The 24,503-nt window shown below is 41.4% G+C and overlaps 1 protein-coding gene across 2 annotated transcripts; it reads left to right on the top strand.

Annotated features, from left to right (window-relative positions):
• The first annotated feature begins 892 nt into the window (after nt 1-892).
• Nucleotides 893-24,139, top strand: rif1 (replication timing regulatory factor 1). 2 transcript variants are annotated; one of them, XM_038721318.1, is made up of 36 exons: nt 893-1,091; nt 1,659-1,707; nt 2,203-2,339; nt 2,462-2,540; nt 2,646-2,742; nt 2,848-2,978; nt 3,087-3,181; nt 4,071-4,260; nt 4,482-4,574; nt 4,857-4,995; nt 5,088-5,239; nt 6,320-6,434; nt 6,574-6,750; nt 7,790-7,900; nt 9,391-9,453; nt 10,543-10,643; nt 11,014-11,100; nt 11,189-11,262; nt 11,699-11,879; nt 12,548-12,655; nt 12,809-12,958; nt 13,404-13,503; nt 13,587-13,876; nt 13,965-14,167; nt 14,318-14,411; nt 14,506-14,637; nt 16,063-16,205; nt 16,295-16,384; nt 16,481-16,535; nt 17,039-20,335; nt 20,458-20,586; nt 20,707-20,793; nt 20,962-21,077; nt 21,195-21,345; nt 22,234-22,360; nt 23,276-24,139. In XM_038721318.1, exons 3-36 carry the CDS (start codon nt 2,224-2,226, stop codon nt 23,557-23,559), a joined length of 7,557 nt encoding a protein of 2,518 aa, XP_038577246.1. In that variant the 5' UTR covers nt 893-1,091; nt 1,659-1,707; nt 2,203-2,223; the 3' UTR covers nt 23,560-24,139. The 2 variants fall into 2 exon arrangements, with proteins under 2 accessions (XP_038577246.1, XP_038577245.1); XM_038721317.1 differs by having other exon boundaries at nt 10,540-10,643.
• Nucleotides 24,140-24,503: the final 364 nt, after the last annotated feature.

Genomic DNA, 24,503 nt, shown 5'->3' with positions numbered 1-24,503 from the left:
ATGGTGTTGGGTTATCATTGTTGCTTCTTTGTTGTGTCTCATTTCTACATATTTTATGACCCATCACTGACTTTTATACACACAACTTTTAAATAAAAACCTACACACTGTACTCATGGACTGAGAATTTGGGCTCATACCTCATTTATTTCACAGGCCTGAGGAGTAGTAATTTTAGTAAGTCATCTTGTATCCTGAACGTGTAATGAAAAACAAAGGGGCGGATACATTAGAGGTCTCCTGGCAGATGAGCAAATAACCATGCTGAAAATATAATGTCCAAAGGTTATGTTTTTCCCCACTGAGCTCATAGTTGGAGGAGACTTTTTTGATTCAGTTGAAGATGGTTCCTCCTCTGCAGCCAAACCCTTTACAGCAAGAGCTCTGATAAAAGAAGTCACAGATCCTAATTTATAAAAAAATACTAATAAGAAGCATTTCATTTCTAACTGACACAGTCTGATCCCGTATTTTAGTATGAAATTACACTCCAATTATCAGAGATGATTTAAGTCTGCAGGGCTGCAAGGATTAATTAATTAATTTACAGAGATCTTTCATTTTTTTAATCAAAAACATCACATGTTATCTGGTTGCAGTCTATCAAATGTGAGGATTTATTTCTTTGTTTTATGTAAACTAAATATATTAGGGGTTATGGGGTCGTTTGTTGGACGAAAAAAGATATTTGAGGATGTAATTTTGAGCTTGTGGGTAAAGCACTATGATTTGCTTTGTTGTTATTATTGTTATATATTATTTATTATAATGGTTATACCTTTTATTGGAAATATCATCGGCATAACGCCGTCAGCTGGCTTGTTTTACTTATAAGGCTGAATGGGCGGTACTATGCGTGACGTACGCCGGATCAAACGTCATTTTGTACGTCTGCGTGGTGGTTTGGCGCCAGCAATTTCGCGGGGCAGCAGCAGCAGCACAAGAGAAGAAGGAAGCTAAAATATTAAACATATAAAAACTGGGGTCCAGAGTTACAAACACCACAAAGTGAAGAAGACGGCCGGTGTGCGCTGGTCTTCATGGTGTGTTTGTGTCATTTCTGCGTCCTGCATTTCGTCCTGAACTCGGAGGTAAGCAGTCACGGTGTGTGTTTTTGTCAAACAAGTGTAAATATTTGTTCGTTAGGGTTGTTTATGTGCTTGTCGACGAGTCTAAATAAAGCCCCATGCCGCGGACAGGTGAGCCGCCAGGTGAGGCGGTGTCACCGCTGTGTGCAGCAGCCGCGGGGTCCAGTTGTGCGAGCTCGAAACTTTGCTCGACGTGCAGCCTGCTAGCGCTGCTAATCTGTTGGCGCTAGTGAACGTTAGCAGGCTGCGTGCTATTCCCACGCATGGTTCAGCGTTTTCTAACAAGATGCATTTAATGGTTTGGTCCCAGAGTCGTTACATTTCGTACTTTAAGACGTGTCGAGTGTGTTTAATAAGGTCACAGGGTGTTATTTACCGCAGGACACTGACAGACTTTGTTTTGGTTCCTCTGGGTGCCCGAGAGGAAGTTGCTAAACGGGACTTTTGGCCTCTGGTAGCATCCAGCAGTGTCACTCTGAGCGCTTGCATTGGCACCTAGTCCTAACATGTGCTCACACACATTTGTCCATTTGTCATAACCTTTGTCTTTATTTATCCCATTCTCTACAGCTCTGGATAGAGTGGAGGGTCAACGCAGCTTTACGTACATCTCACTGAGGTATGCCCTGCTTATTCCTATTCATTATGTAAAAAGCTATGAAGCAGTCCATGACATCTAACAGCTTATCAGATTTTTAAAGAGCAGTTTAAAGGACTTTTTAGAATAGTTTTCGAGTCTATGTTAATGCCACACTCACTCTGCATCTTGAAAATGTTATTGTGTCCTTACTGACTTAAGACTCCCATGGCTGACTCCGAATGCTGCAGCTTCATATTCGCTCAGATGAGCTTTATAATGCATTTTTCACAATGTACAGTAGTCCCTCTAGAAAGAGATCACTTCATTTAAAGCAAGGATAATTACAACAGTGTTTCTAAAGACTTATGCAAACAGTAGCATGTGAGGATTGTATTAAGACTTTGTTTCTCTTGAGAATGACCTTGTTCAGACTCTGCTCTTTCTCCCTATTTCCCAACATGGCTTCTGTTGTCACTTTTTCTAATCACCCCTTGCATTCAGCGTGTCTCCCTTCCTTTATTTTCATTTTTTAAGGCCTTGAGGAGGTGCGTAATAATGATGGCGACGGCGGAGCCTCCGAGCAGTTCAAGTCTCCTCCCACTGCTGGAGTCTCTTGAGGACAGCACAGCTGGGCAGTCAGAGCAGACAGACGCCTACCTCACCATCGCCAAGTACGTTACTAGTGCTCATCTTTGACTATCCTCCTGATATCTCAGGGGATGTGTTGAGACAGAGTGTCTCAGTTACAACTAGAATATGAGTAAGAAACAATTTATTTCTTTGTCCTGTCCAGTCGTCTCAGCGGAGAAGAAGGCCGCCAGTTTCTCCCTGCCATTGAAAAGCACTTTTCTCGTTTGGGTAAAGCCACTTTGGTGAGTCTTTTGTGCCTCATTATTACATATAAAGCTGGAGGAACTCAACATATTTATATTAAAGCTCTTGATATCTACTATTCTGTTGTCTCATGGTGTTTCCAGGCTCACATAACCAGTCCAAATGCAGAGCTGAGCCAAGCTGCCTTACAAGCTTTAGGCTTTTGTTTGTACCATTCTCACGTCGCCTCTGGAGTGTCTGGTATGTTACTGTTGTATAAAATAAGTAAATTATTTCAGATGTGAATGGATAAAATTCTATGGGAATGTAATTGCTGTTGAGGGTGATTATCGTCTTGTCTTCCAGAAACCTTTGCAGAGGAATTACTGTCCGCACTTTGCTCCTTGGTGATGAAATCAACAGACAAGAACACATGCACCAGAGCATTATGGGTCATCTCAAAACAGAACTTTCCTCCACATGTGGTTGCCAAAAAAGTGAGCATCAGCAGACATTTGAATCCTTAGAAATATGACTGGGCAGTGGTGGTTTTTAAGAGGTGTCATGATGGTGGTGTGTTGATCGACTTTGCTTCACTCTCTCAGGTGTCGTCTATACTGGGTGCGCTGGAGAGTGTGTGGAGTAGAGAGGATGTCCAGTCTGCGGTGATGGAGCATGAGGCCTTGAATGTTGTCATTAGGTAAAAAAACATCATATCATATTAATTCTTTGATGCGTGGGATTATTTCTATCTGCAAACAGGACATGAAGCAGATCTTGGGTGACTATAAATTCGCATAACAGTACAAATCTGATATACTATGTCAATTTGCCATTGAGATGTATGTATTTGCCTGTAATACATGATAGCATTCAGGATCATTCTGCGTCTTACGAGCATATGTATTATATGAATGTTTACATATGACATTGAATTGAAAATACAGGCCTTTTTACTCATGGATGTGAACATTGCCTGAAGAGCATCAGAAAACATTAATAACTTGGGTTTAGTTGTCTAGTTTTGTCTTTTCTGTACTGCAAGATCTATTAATGAGTTTGGCAGTGATGGGCTGCATTTCTGTTTACATGTGAATGTAGGTGTGTTAGCTAAAGTTTGTTTGTTCTGTCATTAGCTGTAGTTTTAACATCTGTCTCTTAATTCTGAAATATTTTAGGCATCAATTTATCTGATATTAGATAAACTTCACCAGTTGTTTGATTTTACCTTTTTACAGTTCTATTCAATACCTGCTGCAATCACAAGAATTCAGGCAGATGGCAAATTGCATATCATTGTAGTGAACCAGATCAGGATGGTACAATTTGGTGAGGAAGGCAGAATACCAGCAACTGTAACGGTAGATAGCATTGCTGGAAAGTTTAGTTTGTAAATTATTTTTTTAGTGTAGCATGGTGGGCTTAAGTTCTTTTATAACATTGCATCAGCATTATAACAACTGTACATGTTTATATTGGGATGTCCAGGCTGAAACAACATGCCGTTTAGCGTAATTTATCATTCTAGTCCATTTGTGTTGATTGCAAGTGCACATCTAAGTGCATCTAATTTCTCCTGGTATTTATAGGATGGTGGAGCAAGTACCGGTCCAGATGGGGGATGGAGCGGTGCGGTGGGCGAAGCTCGTCATTCCGCTGGTGGTCCACTCTGCCTCTAAGGTGCGTCTACGGGCCGCAGCAGCCGTGGAGATGGGCATGCCTCTTCTCCTGGAAAAACAGATGGACGTGGCTGCCATCATCGAACCAATGATGTCCTCAGTGAGTATCTGTGTGTCAGTAACAGTTCTTCAGTAGTAGTAAGGTGAAAAGCCCTGCACAAAAGTACTGGAAACATTCAGCCCCTGATCTTGTTTAATTAAATATGCACGATTCACATGCAGCAGTAAGTGCCAGCCTTCCTCGTATTGAACACCTGCCTTGACGATAAAGGAATTGAGCAGTGTAAATAACATTGCTGGTGTGCCTCTTTGTCTTCACAGAAACTGATACCAGAGCTCCAGAAGCTTTTCATGTCCAAGAATGAAACTAATGTCTTGAAGCTCTGGCCCTTATTTGTGAAATTGCTCGGAAAGGTAAAGTGTGTGTGTGTGTGTGTGTGTGTCAGCATGTTATTAGTAGATGAATGGAGGACTGATCGTGTGGCCCATATTGAAGAACAGTAATGTAGTGTCCATAAGGAATTGGAATTTGTAGTGAGGCACATTGGAGTTGACTTGATCTGCAACCTGATTTGAAAAGATGAAGATAAGCTTTAGTCCAGACTGTGATGTTCCCTGTGTGAGGTTTCCCAAGCATGAGGAACTGCCGACTATCGGATGTAAATATCCATATCTCATAAGTAATTTCATACGCAGTTACTGCACAGAGGAGGCCCCTTCATCAATTCTCTGCTGCATTTGGAGGAACTTGGTTTCCGCAGCTCTTCTCCTACCATCAAGAAGATTGCCTTCATTGCCTGGAAGAGCCTCATAGATAACTTTGCCCTGAATCCAGGTGAGCCTTCGACTCTCTAGCCCCAGTTGCTTTTGCTCCTGTTTCTGAACTCCCCACGGCTGAGTTTAATTTCATACATGTCTCTCCTGAAGACATCCTCTGCAGTAGCAAACGTATGAAGCTCCTGATGCAGCCCCTCACATCCATCCATGTCAGGACAGAGGCTCTGCTGCTCACCAAGGTGGAGGTCTGGTGGTACCTGGTGGTGCAACTTGGGCCCAACCTGTCACCCAACTTTGATCAGGTTAGACATGCCCCTCTTTCTCTCTCAACTATTGCAACATCTCACCAGTCCCAGCCAGTCTGCATAAGCAAAAACAAGACAAAGATCCCACCTTATGGCCATTATCTTAAGTACTGTTTTATATGCTTGTAGCCCCTCTGTACATGAGGGAGCTGCTGTTCCATGTCACCACACGGCGGAGTCCTAAGTAACATTATTACAGTTACTAATCAAAGTAACGCTGAGTTATTGCCTTACTGAACGCACTATGCTTAACTTGAATTCGCAGCAGGTCAGTGGCACCAGAGTTTGTTGTTCATGTCCGCTGAGATACAAAAACTAAAGGAAGACTGGAGAATGAGGGAGATAGGCATTCTCTCCACAGCTGTAAGTAGCTACTGCCATTATTCTGTCACAGTCTAAGTCTGTTGTAAACTCTGTGCGACCAGCAAAAAGCTTTCAACCGCGAACAATTCTACATTTAATTATTATTGAAGCAGCACAGCAACGTGAAAATCGCGGAAAGAAACTCCAGCAGCGACTGTCAGTGATGCTTGGACTCATCGGGAGAGAGTGGTGTTGACGTAACATTTTGTAAAAATACTGAATTGCTCTTATTAACAGGCTACATGTACAGAAAAACAGTAGTTTAAAAGTCGGGATTTACTTGCTTTAATTTTTTATTTCAGCTGGTGGTGTTGAACGTTTAAAAAGTCGGGAGAGACGGCTTTGTTTGGGGGAGGTAGTGAGAGCAGCGTGTTCAGTCTTAATATGCACACATTTCCAGTGTGAAAGGACAATTGAATAAATACATAAAAGATGTTATTAATGCTGTCCCAAAATGTGCAGTTGTCAGTTGTTCAGTAAGAATGAGTTTCGTGTGCTTATTTATTTGTTTTTGTTTGTTTTTCTACATTTCCTCTTGTTTATGATGTTAAAATGGTATTAAAATCCAAAGGATTTAAAAGTGTCACATTTGACCCCATGAAGCCCACAGCTTGTTTATGACGGGAGAAATATAGGTTAGATACAAAGTACTAAGTAATGATGTACTGCAGGGTAAAACATTGTAGTGTGAGTGAACAGTTTTTGTCTCTCCAGGTTTCTGTACCCCTGCTCCAGTGCACTATTGGATCTGACTCCTCTTCAGTCCCAGGCACCCCTTCTAGGGCTGTCGGTCAGAATGGTGCTGTTGCACCGGGCACACCCAAGACTGGTATGTTTAACCATCCACTGCCCTCTACCTGGGCTAATCAATCCTCTTCAGTATATGATCCACTAGACCAAAGACTGAAGTTGCATCTCAGTGAGGAAGGACATAGATTGAGAATTTTTTTCCTTCCTCCCTATTGCAGGCACTTCAGGCTTCAACAGCCCAGCCAGCACGCCTCGGATGAGCCTGAACTCCAGCGTCCAGATCCCCTCCACCTTCCCCTCCATCCAGCTGCTGGGCCTGGAGATGTTGCTTCACTATTTTTTGGGACCAGAGGTTATTGCTGCAGCATCAAAGAACAAACTCAACCTGAGTCTTGGTGAGAGTCAGAGCAACGTACCCCCACCACCTAGCTTCTTGGACATGATTGCAGCCATTCAGACATTTGCACTGACCTGCTCTGGCACAAGGGGATCTTTATACATGTTGCTTATAAATAGGGTGTACTTGAGCCTCGACTGAAAATCCTACTGGGTTTTATTAATATCTTGTGGAGTTTTTATAAGACCATCAATAGTTTGTGGTAGTAACGCACCAAGAAAAGGTAGTGATGCACAAACGATGGCAAGCAAGAAGACAGCTAGAAAGTAAACATGGATGTTAATGATGCTGAATTTTAAAATCTTAGAAAATGTTTGCTGAAGAAGGAAGTCAGTGTGTTCAAGGATCCACACAGTGCTTTTGGATGAGAAATACAAAACATAACTTTTGATTACAAAAAAATCCACAGGGTGTCTTTAATGGACTCGCAGAGACAAAACTTGTCAGAATACACCACCTGAATGCTCTATGTACAGCAGGTTATAATACCTTGCAGAGAAGGAGTAGTGTTGTAGATGATGTCATACAGGGTTGCCTGAGAAAGCTAGAGCAGCAAAGTAGGGAATAACCTGTTATTGCCTGCCTGTCTTACTTGGATCATTGCGCCTTGTTTTTTTTTTTTTTTTTTAGACGTCTGAATTGATGTCCACATCTCAATTTTATGCTTTAATAAGCAGGATTAAGAATGGCACAATCTTCCTGAGCCAGAAAAAATGTGACAAGCATGGATGAGGCAGCTGTGGAGATTGCTAGTTGACTGACTCTTCAGTTGCCATGAACTGTCTCTAGCAATTGCTGCCACAGCTTGTCGACTGAACATTAAATCAGCAGGGGGAAAATGTTGCTTTCTATTGACTGGGCAAAATACGATGTTGATGATGAAAACAAATACACATTCAGTCTCATGCTAGGTTCTGATAGATCAGCTGTTCAACCACTATAGTGTGCATGTTGGGTCGATAAAAAAAACAAACTGCCGTTTAATTATAATGTGTATTGGCATGTTATAGCTCACCTCATGTTTCTCTTATTTCCAGAGCCCTTGAACCACCCTCTCCTCTCTGGTGCTTCCTCTTTTACTAAACATGCTGCTGTGCTCACCTCTAACATCAGAGATGGATTCATCAGCATCGGCAAAGACGCTCCAGGTAGATGTCACAGTCAGTGGGGAATTAAAATCATCTCATTCAAGTAAAGCTCTCATGTAAATATGACTTTCATTCTCTTAGGAGTCTAAGAGTTAAATGGAATGGCGTCTCCTTGTCATCAGAGTTAAATGAAGCCAGTTTTGTTGTCAAGTACTTCAGAAACTGTAGCTGGCCATTTATCAATTCACAAAAATGGAAGCAGCTGTTCTTTGTTTATTGACTGATAACCGTGTTAGAGGTATAGCACGTATTTAGAGGTATGGCATTGGGTTAAGTTAAACAAAGTGCTTTTATGTGTCCTAAAGTAACCTGGTTGTCGTTGGCTTTCTGCAGTAACATAAATTCTTAGATGGCCTTCAGAACAACATCAGCCTTGTGTTAAAACACTGCAGGGGGCTTTGTAAGTAGGGAATGTTGTTTCAGGATCCTTTTGAGACAATGAAATATGACCCAGGAAGTCCCTGTTGGAGCCCATATTGATGAGGAGGCAAAACCCCATGGCCCTAGCGTTGGTCGCCAGTGTCGAGGAGTGGGGTTTACTCACTGCACATCCTCGCTGGCTTCCGTTGTTAATGACAAAAATGAATGCAATGATTTAGGTCGGTAATACTGAACGTTGAGCATAGCCCAAACATCTGTCCTTTTATTTATTTATTTTTACTCTGCATGTCACAATGATTGTGTGGATACATATGTTGCGGGAGAGGGAGGTATGGTTACAAAATTGGCTGGATCAAGGAAACAGTCCCACGTAGGTCTCTAGTTTGTAATACTCAGAGGATTTGATCACGATGATCGTGAGGTAAACGGTAGTTCATGTTGTGAAGTAATCCACCATGAATGGGGCTTGAATATATTAGGGGTGGGAATCACCAGAGGCCCCACGAAACGATATTATCACGATATTTATGTTGCGATTCGATTTTATTGAGATATATTGCAATTTATTACCTCTTTCCAACTTCCAATTAGGTCCCTAAAGTCAAACTTTTTAGATAAACAGATGTTGACAAAGATAGATTTCTGTTTGTTCATATCACTTCAGTCCTCTATATGGTCCTGTTAAGTTTTCTAGTGGACTAAAAAAGCAATAGATTTTATTATTCTAGTACAAAAAAGTTAAAACTTCCATCTGCAATTTATATAATAAAATATCAATACTTGGCATCCGTGTATCGATACTGTATTGCCATGGCAAATATAACGATACTATGCTGTATCGGTGTCTTTTTTTTGTTTTTTTTACAATATATGTGATTAGCCAACGCAGTGCCCTGCTGAATGATGTTGCATTATGGCAGAAACTGAGCCACGTTCGACCTTTTGGCTCAACGACCCTGCATTTGTTAGGCCAGAGCTCACTGTGTTGGAATGAACATCAGGTTTTACTGTAACAAAGTTATGCAATGCACATTCTCAGATTTCCTGCAGCTTCAACCCAAAACCTGCTGTCTTGAGTTACGGTTCCATTTCTCCTGCTCCTCCTACAGATCCTCTTCTGGCTGTCATATGGACCGGCCTTGTCCAGTCTGTCAACTTAACTATAGAGTCTGGTAAGTACTTGGGTGTTAAGTCCTCCTGATTGGCAAAAAATCTGAATTGTTTACATGTGGAGAACACTACCAAAGAAATGCTGATTAATGCTCATAACCCATCTTTTCATTAAATACGAACAATCTTACCTGCTCTTCAGCCCATCCACTAAAAGTGCACTATTATGGAATAATACACCTTTTAAGCAGCAAATTATAACTCCAAAAGTAGCTGTAGAATCGAACTCCTCATTTACGTTTGCAACATGGTTTTGAAAATGTTTGTCATCAGAAAACTAAATTTAAAAAAAGCTGAGAGCTACTCCACGTTTACTCATTTTGTTAGCATTTTCTACTTCTGTCGGGCAGTAAACAAAGTAGTTTTTTGTGATTGAGTGATTTTTGCCTGTCTACTGACTTATGAAATGCTGTGAATGTACTATAATGTTTTACAAGAAGCCAGTGATGCCAGAAGTACTTTGCAGGGTGTTTATTTATTGGGATGCTTTTGTATTACCACAATGATACATGTTTGCAAACTGACAAGACAAACCATGATTACTTGCTAATTCCAGATATGAAATGAAGGGACAAATAGAAATGGTAGCAATGAATGATATTATGATTTTATCTAGATCAGTGGTTCTCAAAGTGACATTTGCCACAAACCCATTCCCAAAACATCCTTGATGTGAGAAAGTTTGAGAACCACTGATCTAGATAACCATTTCAACTGTTATTGTGGCCGCTGCTCTTCATGGTGGAATCTTAAAGTTGTGGTTTCCGCCTTGTAGCGCCACATAGAGCACTCTGATTGGGTCTGGTCTCTGTCATGTGGGAGGAGGACCAGCAAGACCTCATCCTCGTCTCCTGCCCGACCCACTCTCACTGTCATCAGTTTAAGTCGGAGCGTTCAGGCCCTTGTGGTCCGGACTGCTGTGAAGAGAGAAACGCACTGAGGGGTCTGTCCCCAATGATGACCCTCTTCTCTGAAATTAGACACATTTCCAACTCTCATGCTAAGCCTAAAAAGATTAGAGCATAATTAGTTTGCATTTGGCGTTCTGCTGATGTGATTTTGTGATGAATCTCTTCCCTGGCTGTCAGTAGGCAGTAAAAAGGATCGCCAGGGCTGTGAGGTACTGACCATGATGCTCCAGGTTCTGCAGAGCATCGTCACTTCAGAAGCTGTGCCTGCAAATAAAGTCCTGGTAAGACGGAGATCATGTACTGTTGTGTACTCTGCCTCATCATTCATTTACCTTACTTACTGTAGGTACACATAGAATAAATGTGTGAATTTTTTCATATATTGTACCTCCATTTAAATGTCATATTTTAGTTTAAAACACAGGGCTGTCTAGAAATTAGTTACAAATTATAGGAGAAAAAATTTTGTTTCACCTTTTTGCTGACAGTTAAATTTACCATTTCAGTGACTCTCAGACTCCTTGACCAGCTGCTTTTAACCTGATTGTGAAATATTTAAATATTGTTGAATTGTATTGTTGTGTTGCGGTTTTTAGAAGTTGATCTGTGTTAAATGGCTTAAATCCAAATACCAAAAATCTTTCACTCCAGATTCTGTTTGAGGCCACAGTGAAAGGTCTTCCCCAGAGAGTTCTTGGCTCTGCCTCCTATCAAGTGGGCAAAATGGATGTGCTAAATGTGAGTGCTTCTTGGTCCACTGTAGCCAGTATTCAGTGTTCATGGTAATGCTCTTAAAGGATTGGTTAAACTGTATCTAATTTTTTAGGGGACGCCTGCTCTGTTCCTCATTCTGCTCCTCTACAACAGCAGCATGCTCTCAGCCTACATAGAGGACGAGAGGTGGGTCTACTATTTATTTACTTTAGATGGCTGTTTAATCTGTCCTCACATCTGTAGTTTGCAACATCCATGGTTGCATTTTTAAGCAGTTTTGTCTGAAAAGGCTACATGCAGACTTGAAGCCTCATGGTCTGACAGAGAGACTGAGTCATTCATTAAATGGTTATGATAAATGCATCATCATTGCTTCAGACCTGCAGGAGAAATAATTGTTTGGCACCATCTGCTAGTGTAAATGAGAATGGCAGGTTTGAATTAAATTACTAATGTGTGTTGTTTTTTTTTTCTAAATAAAAACCAAGCAAACATTTTGTTTAAAAAGAAAAAAATAATAAAAATTGCCCCTAAAAATTAAGAACTTTTAAGAATGTAGTACATACTCTTTACATTACTTTAAATCCTGTAGGAGTGTTGCTTGATGTCTTTCTGTCGGTAGTTTTTTTCAGTGCCTTCAAACGCTGGTGGGCTGCGGTTTGTCCGGACCCACTTCCCCTCTTGCGTTCGCGGAGGCGGTGCTGGCGGCCATCAGACGCAGCGCTGGGTCCGTGCAGAACAAGGAGCGGCTGTGGATGATGTGGAGTGTGATGGTCAGCCCGCTTACCGACACAATCACACAGGTGGGCAGAGAAGCAGTGGGACTGATAACGTTGCCATTAATGGTGGAGGAATGCCTAATATCAAGTTTTAGTTTAGATTTTAGTCTTATTCAGGCCTGTTTGGTATCATGGCCAATCAAGGCTTCTTTTTTGGTGGATCAGGGTGGGAGATATAAACCTTGAGCAGCAACTGATGGCCGAGTTATGAAGAGGTTAGTAGGGACAAGGGCAGCCTTAAAATTGGGGTTACAATTTGAAACAAATATAGGAGATCTATTTGCACAAAATAAACCCACTCAACCCCGCTTCTAATGTGCAATGCACTGAGTATACTACTGAGCAGCACAAACAAACGGCAGCAGTTTAAATTAGTAGTATACCGACAGCAAACCTAGTAAGCGGAGCCGCTGTGAGTTAAATAAATTTATTTTCATCAGTTTACGACATCTTCAGTCTGTTCTTTCACCGCAAAACAAAAGACCGTATATAAAAAGGTGCAAACATTTGCACAAATTATAAACTGTAATTGGTCATTTTCTGGGAAGATTAAAATTCTGATCGCTGTTATTGTAGGAGAAGCGATCACAGCTACTTACTGTTTTTCCTCTAAAAGCTTTAAGTGATCGTGGCAGCAGAGCACTAAATTAATTTAATCTCACACCAGTAACCTTAAACTTTTTGTTTTACAGTCAAATGAAGTCAACCAAGGGGACGCTCTGGAGCACAACTTTAGTGCCATACACTCTGCCTTGTTGTTCCCAGTTACACACCTACTACGTGGCGCACCACTACAGCAGGTCTGTTTGTTTATTTTAAGATTTTATTTTACCTACATCATCCTCTTAACTGTTTGCTCTTGAAGACCATGAAGCAGCCACACTGGTCCAAAATCCTAATTTCACTTTGAGCAAAGGGAATGACCTGATTCTGATCCCCCGTGTGTTGTTCAGGCGGCCCAGAAGTCGATGCTGTCTTCGTGGTCAAAGCTGTACAAAGTGTTTGCTCGGTGTTCTGCGCTGGTGGTCACAGCTGAGGAGAACATCTGCTGTGAGGAGCTCTGTACAAAGATGACGGCTGCAATAGACAGAGACGCACTAATGGTGAGTAGAGGAGAGAAATTGTCATCATGGAAAAGAACAACCCACAGTGATGTGTAAATGTCTAAAGGTCATACAAAACAAATGGTCTGCCAACCTGAAATAATTCAACTACTATGTGGGGGGGGGGGGGGGGGGGAGAAATAAAGTTTGAGGATTGTGATGGCTGCTACTGTACAGTCATCAGGAAAACTGTTCCCACAATTGAATCGACGTATGGAGGTAAACACATTTTTGGTTCAAATAAACAAAAAACTGGCATTTGAAATTTTACCTCATCAAGTAATTTTTATTTGCCTCAACGTACAACACCCTCTATCCTTAGACCCTCATCTAGACATCATGATGGGGAAAAAATACAACAAATCAGCTGTAATAAATGGTAGTTTTGATTTGTTTAGACAACAACCCTGGTTTGACATAATGATCCTGACATCTGATCCTTCAGGTTCCTTCAACGTTAAATGCTGTTGCCAGTTTCCTCCATGTCATGGTCGAGTGCGTGGACTTCTCGCCCTACACTCCTCAGTTTCAGCAGAAACTAAAGTGTAAGAACATAAGTTACTCTTGTTCAATCTTCATACTTTGTTTAAATGGATAATTCACATTTTTCACTCTTTGTTTCTTTCAGCTCCTCACACTCCAGTAAACTGGATGAAAAAGAGGAATAAGGTCCTGGGGAATCTGTCCACCTTCCAGTCACTGCTAGTTCAATGTCTAGAGGTTTATCTGGAGGGCCCTGAGGCTTCCTCTGAAGCCACAGGATTGGCCCTGGTCACCGTCCTGTCTGCCCTCTTCACCAACCTCGTTCTTGCCAACACTGTCAAAGAAGCCCTGACTTCCCTGATTCACCCTCTCACCCTCTTCTACAAACAAGCAGCCAGTGAGCCGCCCAAATTTAACTCGCAACTTCTGGGAAAGGTGGGTTGATTGTTAAATGGGTACACAGATTTTAACCACTTTTATTTTTAAGCAATAACTCTGCTTGTTTGGCCTCTGAATCCTGCAGTTGGAGAAGCTTCCCAGTGAGGTCCTCGGCTGCCTGCAGACCCGCTCTACTTTGGCGTACAACGATGAACTCCTGGCTCTGCTTTCTCCTCTGCTTTGCGTGTTGTTTCCTCACAAGAACAAGCAGCTCCGCACTACAGTCGTCCAGTTCTGGAACTCGACCTTCGCCAACTCAGTCAGCCTCACTTACCCCGATGAGATCAGGTGAAAATCTTCAGGTCATATGGGGCTTTTTGTCAGTCTATAAAATCATTATGACATACTGCTGCAGTGGGAATGCAACAATAGAAGAAATTCAATTAATTTAGGTGGGCTTACAGTAATCAGATCAATGTTGCCACTTTCTTTACACAGGCCAGTATTGAGCCAAGTGAAGCAGAAGACCCCAATCATTCTTCCTGGCTTTGAGGTTGTCAGTGTTCCTGATGAGCTCAGTGGACAATATTCAGTGAGTTGCTTTCACCTTTTTCAGTGTTGTGATTTGAGCTACATCCATCGCTGTCTCTGTTCTCATTGTTATTTGTGGTTGATCGGTCTTTTAGAGTGAGAGTTCCCAGTTGGAGACCAAGCTGAGTGGGATGCCGGTTTCATCTGCGGGGAAGAGGGACTCTCTGCTGGGAAAGGCTGCTGAGCTGAAGGACAGGAGCTCCACAAAGACCTCCAAGCCAGTTTCTGTAAGTTTAGACGAGACATGTTGTTTTGCCTATTCTAAATATGTCTTGACAAAATGGTGTTTATCTGAAAGCTTACACTTCAGGGCTGCATATGAAAATATCAAACGTCATTGATAACAACTAGAAGGTCCCACACAAGGCCTGGAATTAACTGGGATATATGCCAAAGCTCTCACAGGGCTTTGTCTGCCATGTTAACTTGCCCCCCCCACCCCCACCCCCAATACTGGGCAGGTAATCGATTTTCGCTGTTCTAGCTGTTGTCTGTTCAAAAACAGCGGTCCTTTGTGTCAACAGAGACAGTCTGGCGAGCCGCCATCTTGGTGAGGTCGGGTTAGCCGATAAGTTTCAATTCTATCATCAGATTGAAGTAGAGAAGAAGAGTTTGCTTTGGCAGAGGCGGTCTTTATCGACCCGTTGGAGCTACAGACATGCAATATATTGCAAGCGATTTGTCTCTTCAATATGAAGAGAAAGACCCACTCACAGCCCTGTGACCTGTGGCCTATAAAGCATCGGAGTGCTTTTGGTCATATAGACTGTTTTTTATCAATTTTCAATGTTTTGGAAACTTTTGTTATTTGGAACGTGGTTGTATGGAGAGAAATAATGTTTTGAAGAAAACTCCCTATAAAAGTGAACATATAAACAGTAAAGATGGACATTTGCCTGGTATATTTTTGAAAGGTTGTGTAATAACTGTTGTATATGCTTCTGACCTTTCAAAAGAGACCAGAATTATGCATCTAGGCCTAATGGTTGAGGAGTAATCACTGATTTATTTTGGGAATGTTATTTTAGGCATTGTTCCTGAAAATAGGTGCCAGGGACCATGTGATTATTGTGTGTTGTGTAATGTGTACCCATGACGCAGGTGTGTAGAAGAATGAAATCTTATGAGAAAGTGGTGGACGATTACCCATTCAATGAATGATTGAAATGAAACGCTGGGTGACGGAGTGGCCTAGCAGAGCAAGACGCCTGTGATTGTAGCGTGTGCTTTGAGTTTAAACAGGGGCCTGTCAGCTCTCTTACTTTAACTTTACTTTGAGATGTATTGATTGGTCATCTTATGGGTGTGTTCGGGAGAATTTATATTTTTTTGCTATGAAAGAAGTTACTCATTATATTGTTGTTTTGATGCCTGACAGTCTGATAGAAACAGATTCTAAATTTTATCACTGACTCTGTGACCACTTTCTCATTGATTATATAATATAAAACATATTGGCGGCATTAATCATCTTTACATACACACGGTTGCTTTGCCAGCTGTTTTATCACTGGCAATGTGAATGATGTTCTTTTTAAGTGGCGCTCTGTAAAAGATGTTTATGTAATTTACAATGGGAAATCTCACATTCTGCAAGTCAGACTTGTTTGGTTTTTTCCTACAACTGGTTTACAATGTGTTCCCTTCAACAGACAAAGCTGGACTTTGGTTCTCCCAAACCTCCTCGCAGAGAGGTTTTAGAGGAGGAGGCTTCCATCGACTTTGTCTTCATTCCTCCTGAGACAAAGGAGCGAGTTTTGACGGAGCACCAGAAGGAGGTGAAAAGGACTAAGAGGTCAGAGTTCTGTCATTGCCATTTATAAAATGCATTTAAAGTGTCCAGGTTGTCAGTCTTATGTAGAGCTAATGTTTTCTTTCGCACAGGGTTGACATCCCTGCTATGTACAACAACCTTGATGCTTCTCTGGATACAACGGTTTTCACCCAGTACACACAGAGCCAAGAAGACTCTTCGTAAGTTTTGAGCATCTGCTAACAGAATCGAGATAAATTCCTGCGTTCATAAAAAATAAAACCTATGCATTCATATAATAAATTTTTTTCCCGCAGGGACAAAGTGCAAACTGAACAAGCTGAAGAGGTTACCAAAGAGTCTTCTGGCACGGTAATGAATGCTATTCGCTATTACGAGCAAATATAAACTACACGACAATTACAGGAAAGTCTTCCCCAAGCAAGAATGAATAAAACAAAAACTCCATGGTCATTGTTAACTTCTACTGTTTTGGGACTGTTACTGGAGTTTCAGTGTTAAATTCAGCAATGGTACCATCATCAGGTTAAATACTTTTACTACACTATGTACTGTCTAACTACTATCTTATCTCAATCTGAATGAGTAACTCAGAAAAATGGCAAAATACTTATTCGAAGGCAGATATCGGACCAGATAATTCATTGCATTAGCCCCGATCTGTCTAAAAATTTATCTGTCTTTCAATGAAAATGTTTCTTTGGTGTCGAAATGAATTCTGAAACAAATATTCGTCATTTACTTGCATGGTGTAATTTGAAAAGTCACCAAACTTGTATTTTATACATACTCACACTGTGGTCGTGGCAAACACAGATGCTTTCTAACATCTTTCTATATATCTTTTCTTCCAGGTTCTTCTTGAAGCTGTGGAGAATGAGGAAGACAATGAAATTCTAACAACAGACACTCAAGACTATGCCAGCCCAAGAGCAGGAGATAACATGACAGAAAACCAAGAGCAGGAAGAGATGATCCCTGAGTCAGCAGAGGTTTCTATGGAGGATGATGCCAAGAGTGACGATAAGGCAGAAGATATGGACATCCAGTCTAAAGAAGGCACCAGTCCTAACATGTCTGGCTCTTCAGATTTGGTCTCAGGAACTCCCCAGAAACCCAACAGTCGCCGTCAGTCCTTTATCACTCTGGAGAAGTATGCAGAGGGAAAGCCTGCCAGCCCCAGCAGTGTGTCCACCTTCACAGGTCCCCTCATAAAGACCTCCAATAGCCAAGAACGCTCAAACACCAAGAAGACATCATCCTCTAAGGCATCCACTGCTCCAAATGTTCAAGATTCCCAGTCCGCTCAGACTGGAAAAATGAACTTGCAGTCTCCTGTGAATGATGCCACAGAGTCTCCTCGAAGGCCAAAAGACTCTGGGACAAGAAGTGAGCCAGTTAAACTGACTGAGAGGATGCCCAGTGATGCAACAGAGGATGAAGATGTTATCCCAGACACCCAGGCAGAAGTGGAGGCCAAGGAGAGTACAGAAATAGAGGAAATGATGCCCTCAAGCCAGGAAGAGGAATCTGAACCAACTCTCGATGATTCTCAATCCTCTGTGACCCAGACCTCTCCAGGTGAACCCAGGCGGTCTGGACGTTACAGAGTCAGACCTCTGCTACCCGGAGAGGACCCCGATGAACGCGAAGATAAATACACGCAGTTCAAAAGGAGACGTTCTGGAGAAGAACCTAAAAGCAATTCTCCTAAGTCGAGCTCAGTGCAAAGCAGACCAAACACGCGAAGTAAGCAGGCTGCTGAGGAGGACAATGGCAGAGACAGATTACGAAGCAGGGCTCAGAAGGACAAGACTGAGTCGAGGCAAACCAATTCTCAGGGCAGAGCACACAAGAAGATCAAATTGTACAGCAATTCAGAGTTCCTTGATCAACCTGAACCCAGAAGGAGAAGCAGTAGAGCGCATGAGTCCAGCCAAACGGAAACACAGTCTGATTACGAAAGCCAGTCACAGGGTAGGCAAGGTCGGCGGAGCAAATCATCACTAGACACCAAGGATAAAGATGGAATGAAGAAAAATCTTTTGCCTGACAAAGAAGAGTTCAGCCAAACTGCCACACATGAGATTGTAGAACAGGTCGAAAAGGATGGTGATAAGCCAAAGAAAGATTCTCAAATGATCACTCCTTCCCCTCAAACTGATGGTACATCCCAGGAGTTTGAGCTTGTAGAACAGATTAAACAAGATGATAAACTAACAGATTCTCAAATCATCACTCCTTCCCTTCAAACTGGTGGTATATCCCAAGAGTCTAAGCTTGTAGAACAGACGGAACAGACTGAAAAACACAGTGATAAACTAAAAGTGACCTCTTCTCAAACTGGTGGTACATCCCAAGAGTTTGAGCTTGTAGAAAAGACAGAAAAAGATGATGATAGACTAAAAGATTCTCAAATGACCACTCCTTCCATTCAAACTGGATCCCAAGAATTTGAGCTTAAAGAAAAAAAACCTAAAAAGGGAAAGAGAGCATCTCAGACAATCACTTCTCCAACTAACGACGAATCCCAAGATACAAGCACAACAAAGTTGGTGAATGAATCAGAGGTCAATGACAAACACAAGACAAGAGAAGGTATGGATGACAATCTTAGTCAAGAGGACTCTGAAGTGATCACACCTTCGTCTTCTGACAGCCAGTCTGTGCGTAGATCCAGGAGAAGCAAATCATCTGAGGCAGCAGGGTCTGAAGATAAAAGTGAAAGTAAGGATTTATTAGGAAGGCAGAGTAGGTCCAGTTCTCAGGCAGCATTGTCAGCGGTCGTCCAGGAAGAGGCCAGAATTGGAGGTAGGACCAGAAGGAGCAAAGTACAAGAGGAGCAGTCAGTGTCGAGTCCGAGCTCCACCCCACAGAGTTCTCAGTCATTAGATGTTGCTGGATCAACAGAGTCCTCTCAAGGCAGGGGCAGATACTCAAGACGAAGATCTTCTCAAGCCTTAGTAGCCAATATAGAGTCCTCAGAGTCTGAATCCTCGGAGGCCAGGGACAATTCACCTATGCTCAAAAAGAGAGGCAGGAAACCTCGAGCATCTCTTCAGAGTCCTCTCACTCTTGAATCTAAAGACAAAATGACCAATGATATTGTAAAGGATGATTCTGATACTTCTAAAAAGGCAGATACACAAAGCATAGAAGATAAAAAAACTGACACTGATTTAGAGGATTCATTAAAAACCCAACATCTACAGGGTTCTGAGTCGCTCCAAGTTACACATAACGTTGAGGAGGAACGTAACAAAGAATCTCCAATGGAGGTAGAGGTTGATACTGTTCAGAAAACTGAGACTGAAGACACAAAGAGCAAATCGCTCGGTCTGTCCCCTCACAAGGAGGGGCAAAGACAAGAGCGCTCTGAAACAAACATGGATGATGCCTCTTTACAAGAAAGTGACTCTCAGGACTTGCAATCTGCTGAAATGCTCGAATCAGTTGGAATCTGTACTGAAAATGTGCCCTGTGACCCATCTGCTGTGGACGCACTGGTGCCACCTAATGAGACAACAGAGAAACTGCAGACTTCAGAGGAGGAAGCTGCACCTCAAGCATCCGAGTCTGTTGAGAATGTTACAGAAAAACAAAATGATGATTTGGATTCAAACCACCACGAACATCCAGTTCCAGTGGAGGATGCAGCTGGGGACAGTCACAGCACCTCTTTTGGACAAAATCAAATGGAGTGTCTAGATGTCGTACCGGATTTTTCAAAGGAGGAGGAAGAGTCTGCCTCCATCAAAGAAGGCCAATCAACAAATGAGCACACAGAGGCCAGCGCCGGTGATGACATCACACCTCTACAGGAGAGCGATAAAGACGGCAAAACCCAGAGTGTAGAGTGTCAGGATGAAGAGGAAACTGAGACCGCCAACGATGAGAACAATGTCGTAGCAAATTTGGTTGATGTTTGCAATACATCAGTGTTATCAGAATCGACGAGCAAAGATGCTTTTCTGGATTCTCCGGCAAAACAAAAGGACCTGGAGGCTGTAATGGAGACGGATGTCATCCACAGCCCCAGTAGTGGCCGAACCAAAGGAACCTGGTCTCCTTCAGCCTCCCCATCGACCAGTATTCTTAAAAAGGGCCAGAAGAGACCACTAGAGGATGAGACTCCCTCACCTCTTGTCAAAGTAAGTGACACAGCACTTGTAAATTTCAAAAAGCATTTTAAATACACAAGTTCTGCTATAAAAATCTGACCATTTGTAATGTGGGTGAAAGTAACTTTATTTTCGTCTTTTTAACTTTGTAGTCCAGGCGTGTATCCTTTGCTAATCCAATCCAACATCAGGAAGTAGCAGATGACATTGATCGTCGCAGCCCTGCCATCAGAACCAGCTCGCCCAGGAGATCCAAAGTTAGCAGTGTGCCACAGCCTAAGGTGGGAATGAGGCCAGCATTTTTCTTAATTGCCGTATTTCTGATCCACATGAAACCGAACGTTTCTTTAGCAAATGATCTGCTTTGATCTAACCTGACTCCCCTCTGCTTCTTGTTCTAGTATGTCACTACTCCAACAAAAGGCTTGCTGGTCTTTAGTCCCAGAAATCTGCATAGTCCAGGTTACAAGAGCTCCAAGAAATGCCTGGTATGCAAAAAATGACAAGCACAGTGGGTGGTTAAAAAGCTCCGTCGATACTAATTCTACTAAACATCCTTCACCATTTTGTTTTGATTCAGTGTGCAGCTTTAAATTGTATTAGTTTGAACAGTTGGAGCCTGTTGGTCCTAATGGTAGATGTAACGCCCCCGACAGATTTCTGAAATGAGCCAAGAGCCGCGGCCTGTCTCCAGAGACTGTATCTACCCTGCCCTGGTTGGCTGCTCTGCACCTGTAGAAGCTGTGCTACCTCAGATATCCTCCAACATGTGGTGAGGAAGGCACAGTGTTAATGAAAGGAAGATGTTTTCTGTTGGGTCAAAAAGAAAAATCTCTTTTAAATCTTATCGGGTGTATTTATGTGTGACTGCTGTTGATTCTCCTCATAGGTCTCGGGGCTTTGGGCAGCTTGTTCGAGCCCGAAACATCAAAACAGTCGGTGACCTCAGTGCTCTTACTCCCAGTGAAATCAAGGCTCTGCCAATTCGCTCACCAAAGATCTCCAATGTCAAAAAGGCACTCAAAATCTATGAACAACAGGTATGCCAGGGGATACGTTACTACTATTACAGTCACTGTATAAACAAAGTTCTGGACAAAATCTGTACGTTTTCATCATTGCCCAATATTAGCAAAATACAACTTGTTGAGCTGGACAAATCTGATTAAATATGTAAATACTTGTCTCATGTACAAGATTATACAAGGACTGACTTCTGCCCCACTCAGTCAGTTTGTTACTACAAGAACAACTGCATATCATCGCACAAGAGGGTCAGCAAGAGGAGATTGTATTATCCCATTAAGAAAAAGTAATTTCAGTCAGTCTGCATTTTCGGTTTCAGCTGCATCAGAATGGAACTCCATCCCAGCTGCTATCAGAGACTTGGATACATACAGCTCATTTAAAATCTGTTTAAAGAAATAATTAATCAGTACTCAGCTCTGTCAACACTGAAACTGAAATTGCATGTTGCTGGCCTCAGGCTGTCTGTTATTAGTGGCATTCTGACTGCTGGTCTGCCTTTTTTTTTTTTTTTTTTAATAGCTGTATGTAAATCTGTTATCTGTGACTTTGTTTCATTTATTTTCTTCTGGAAATACTACTTTAATGTATATAGTGCATGCTGCTATGCACCTGTCAGTCACTGTCTATGTATGTAGTCATTATGAGCTAGGTTGTACGTTGCATCTTTTATTTATTTTATTTTGTTGTTGTAGTATGTGAAGTCCATGAAAAAGCATTTCAGTATAATGTCTGTGTTCCTTCTAGCTCATTTTAATGCATGCATTCATAATGTATGACTTTATTTTAAAAGATTGTTAAATTCATTTTAGAATTGTTTTTTAAGTTTTATAGGTTGACAACAGCACCAGGATACACATTTTGGAATTATTGTATTTGACATCTGAACAATTCTCTTGTAGCGTAAAGGACGAGGTGGTGATGAGTTGAAGAGTTTTGATGAAACGGAGATGATGACTTCTGAACTTGAGGAGACCAGTGCTCCTCAAAACCAGGATGAAGAGGATAAGACCTCAGGCGAGACACTAGGTGCGTAAAAACCCTCTGTATATAATGCCTTATTTTTTGTTTTGAAAAAATTATCAACAAGTTATCTCGAAATACATTTATCGTTAAGGACGTGCCAATTCACATTTCATCCATGAAATTGTTTAAGTTTAAAGGAATAGTTTAACATTTTGGGAAGCTTTTTCTTCAAGGAGTTTTATGAGAAGATCAATAACAATATCTGTACAGTAAATAAGTAGCTCGAGCAGGAACCAGTCAGGGAGGGTTGTGGGACTATTTCTTTGCTTGGGACCAGTCACTGTCTGGAGTCTCAGCTGGCCCCAGCCAAGAGAGTGGTGTTTATAATTTGATTTGATATTGTGTCTGTAAATATTTATTTTTTTATTTTTTTTTTTCTCAATGAAAATGTGTAGAATTTTACAGAGACTCAAAGTTGGTATTTCCTCACACTTAGCTGAAAATCTCCACTTCAGTAGCACTTGAGTATAATGTGTCAACAAAATGAGACAACAATTTTGAACCTGATTTAATCCAATGTTCAGATTTGCGTTTTTAATTGCAAATTGGCAAATATTTCATTAGATACTGCCTCATTTGCATATTTAAACATAATAATTCAGAAAATCTGTAATATGAAGAAATTTTGTCTCATTGTGAGTAATCAACTTTCATGGTGAAATCCATTATTTTTTGTTACCTAATTAACCTGCAGCGTCTCGCCTTAAACGAATATTGATTAGTGAGCGTTTGTTACTTTCAGACAGAGCAAGGCTAGCTGTTTCCCTTGTTTCCAGTCTTTAGGCTGCAGCCTCCATATTTACATATCGACCTAAAAGTTGAGAAAATCGATCCTATTATCTAACTCTAAAAAACAATTTCTCAAAATGTCAATCCTATTACTTTTTAGTATATAGACAGTCATGTTTCTGTTTGCAGCAACAGAGCTGATGGACGAGCCTGTTTCTGACGATGGGAGGCCGGAGCAAGAAAGCTCCGGGAATCCGACACCTGACACGCTGGTTGGACAACGAAGACCTGAGGGTCACCCTGAAGGGCTGCTGTCAGAGGTGGAGGCCCTGACCTGCAGGATGACGCCATTAGAACTCGGTTACTGCTCACCACAGCAGCTCGTTCAGATGCACGATCAGTTGGGAGGCATGATGAGGCGTGTGGTAGTCGAGCTGCAGACACGCCTGTGCCAAACAGATGGCAAACGCTGAAGAGACTACTGCTTCTGTTGGATCAGACTGCTATAAAGACCTTTTTAAAAAGAAGAATCTATTCAATATGACCCAAAGGATTTGACCCTTTTTCTTTCATCAACCCAGGCTTTGTTTAGAAATGGGAGAAGGATTTTATGGTTTTAACTCAGAATGCCTTGGCCTAGTCTCACCTTATTGTTTTTGTTTTAGTTATGTTTTTTAAAATGCTAGCAGCACTTTTTTTCATTTTTAGCTTGAGCTGTTGTGTAGTTTATGAATCTAAGAAACACTCAAAGGGAAACACTCTTTTCAAGCTGTGTCAAAAGAAGGTTTTTAAGAACTGTAGTCTTGATGGTATTTTCCTACTTTATCCTCTGTAGACTGTGTATATGATTCCTCCATGTGCCTGTTTTTAGGCTGTTTACAACTCAACTCATCAGTGCTCTTGTATATTTTTGTAGTCTGTCACTCCATGTTAACGTCTTATTGCATTTTTAAATTTATGAAGCATACTGTAGATGTTGGTAGACAGTGTGCACTTCAGTCTCTATTTGTGGTTTTAAATACTTCAATAAAAGAAAGAACTGATTTTATTTTTTTTAAAGCTTAATTGCATTTTTCATTTTTGTTCAACTTGCATCAGGTAGGAGTAGGGCTGGGCAATTTAAACAATGAGAATTATCGCAGTATAATATTCCTCTATAACAAATGTTCGGTTTAATTCATTTGACTCAAACTAATTAGCACTTAATTTTTCTATTAAGGTGTTTATTTTTTGGCGAAAAATGGACTGAAAGATTTTACTTAATTTTACACATTTTTGAAGATTTTATTATAATTATTTTGAATGTTCTACCTCCAGATTTGTTAAGTGACCACTGTTAGGCATGAAGTTTGTTCTGACCATAAATAATTGTTGATTTTAGTTTTAAACTATCTACTTTCTTCAACTTTCACACAGA

Source organism: Micropterus salmoides, unplaced genomic scaffold (genome assembly GCF_014851395.1).
Source record: "Micropterus salmoides isolate LMB-PRFRI ecotype aquatic unplaced genomic scaffold, ASM1485139v1 Ms_hic_scaffold_15, whole genome shotgun sequence".
In the NCBI taxonomy this organism is placed as follows: domain Eukaryota; kingdom Metazoa; phylum Chordata; class Actinopteri; order Centrarchiformes; family Centrarchidae; genus Micropterus; species Micropterus salmoides.
This window is presented reverse-complemented; position numbering and strand designations above follow the sequence as displayed.

What these genes read in the sequence shown, in the direction of transcription:
- rif1 (XM_038721317.1), top strand. Translation starts at nt 2,224, where the DNA reads ATGATGGCGACGGCGGAGCCTCCGAGCAGTTCAAGTCTCCTCCCACTG. An exon ending in TCGAACCAATGATGTCCTCA is followed by an intron (nt 4,261 to 4,481) that starts GTGAGTATCTGT and finishes TTGTCTTCACAG; the next exon opens with AAACTGATACCAGAGCTCCA. An exon ending in TGTCACCCAACTTTGATCAG is followed by an intron (nt 5,240 to 6,319) that starts GTTAGACATGCC and finishes TTGTCTCTCCAG; the next exon opens with GTTTCTGTACCCCTGCTCCA.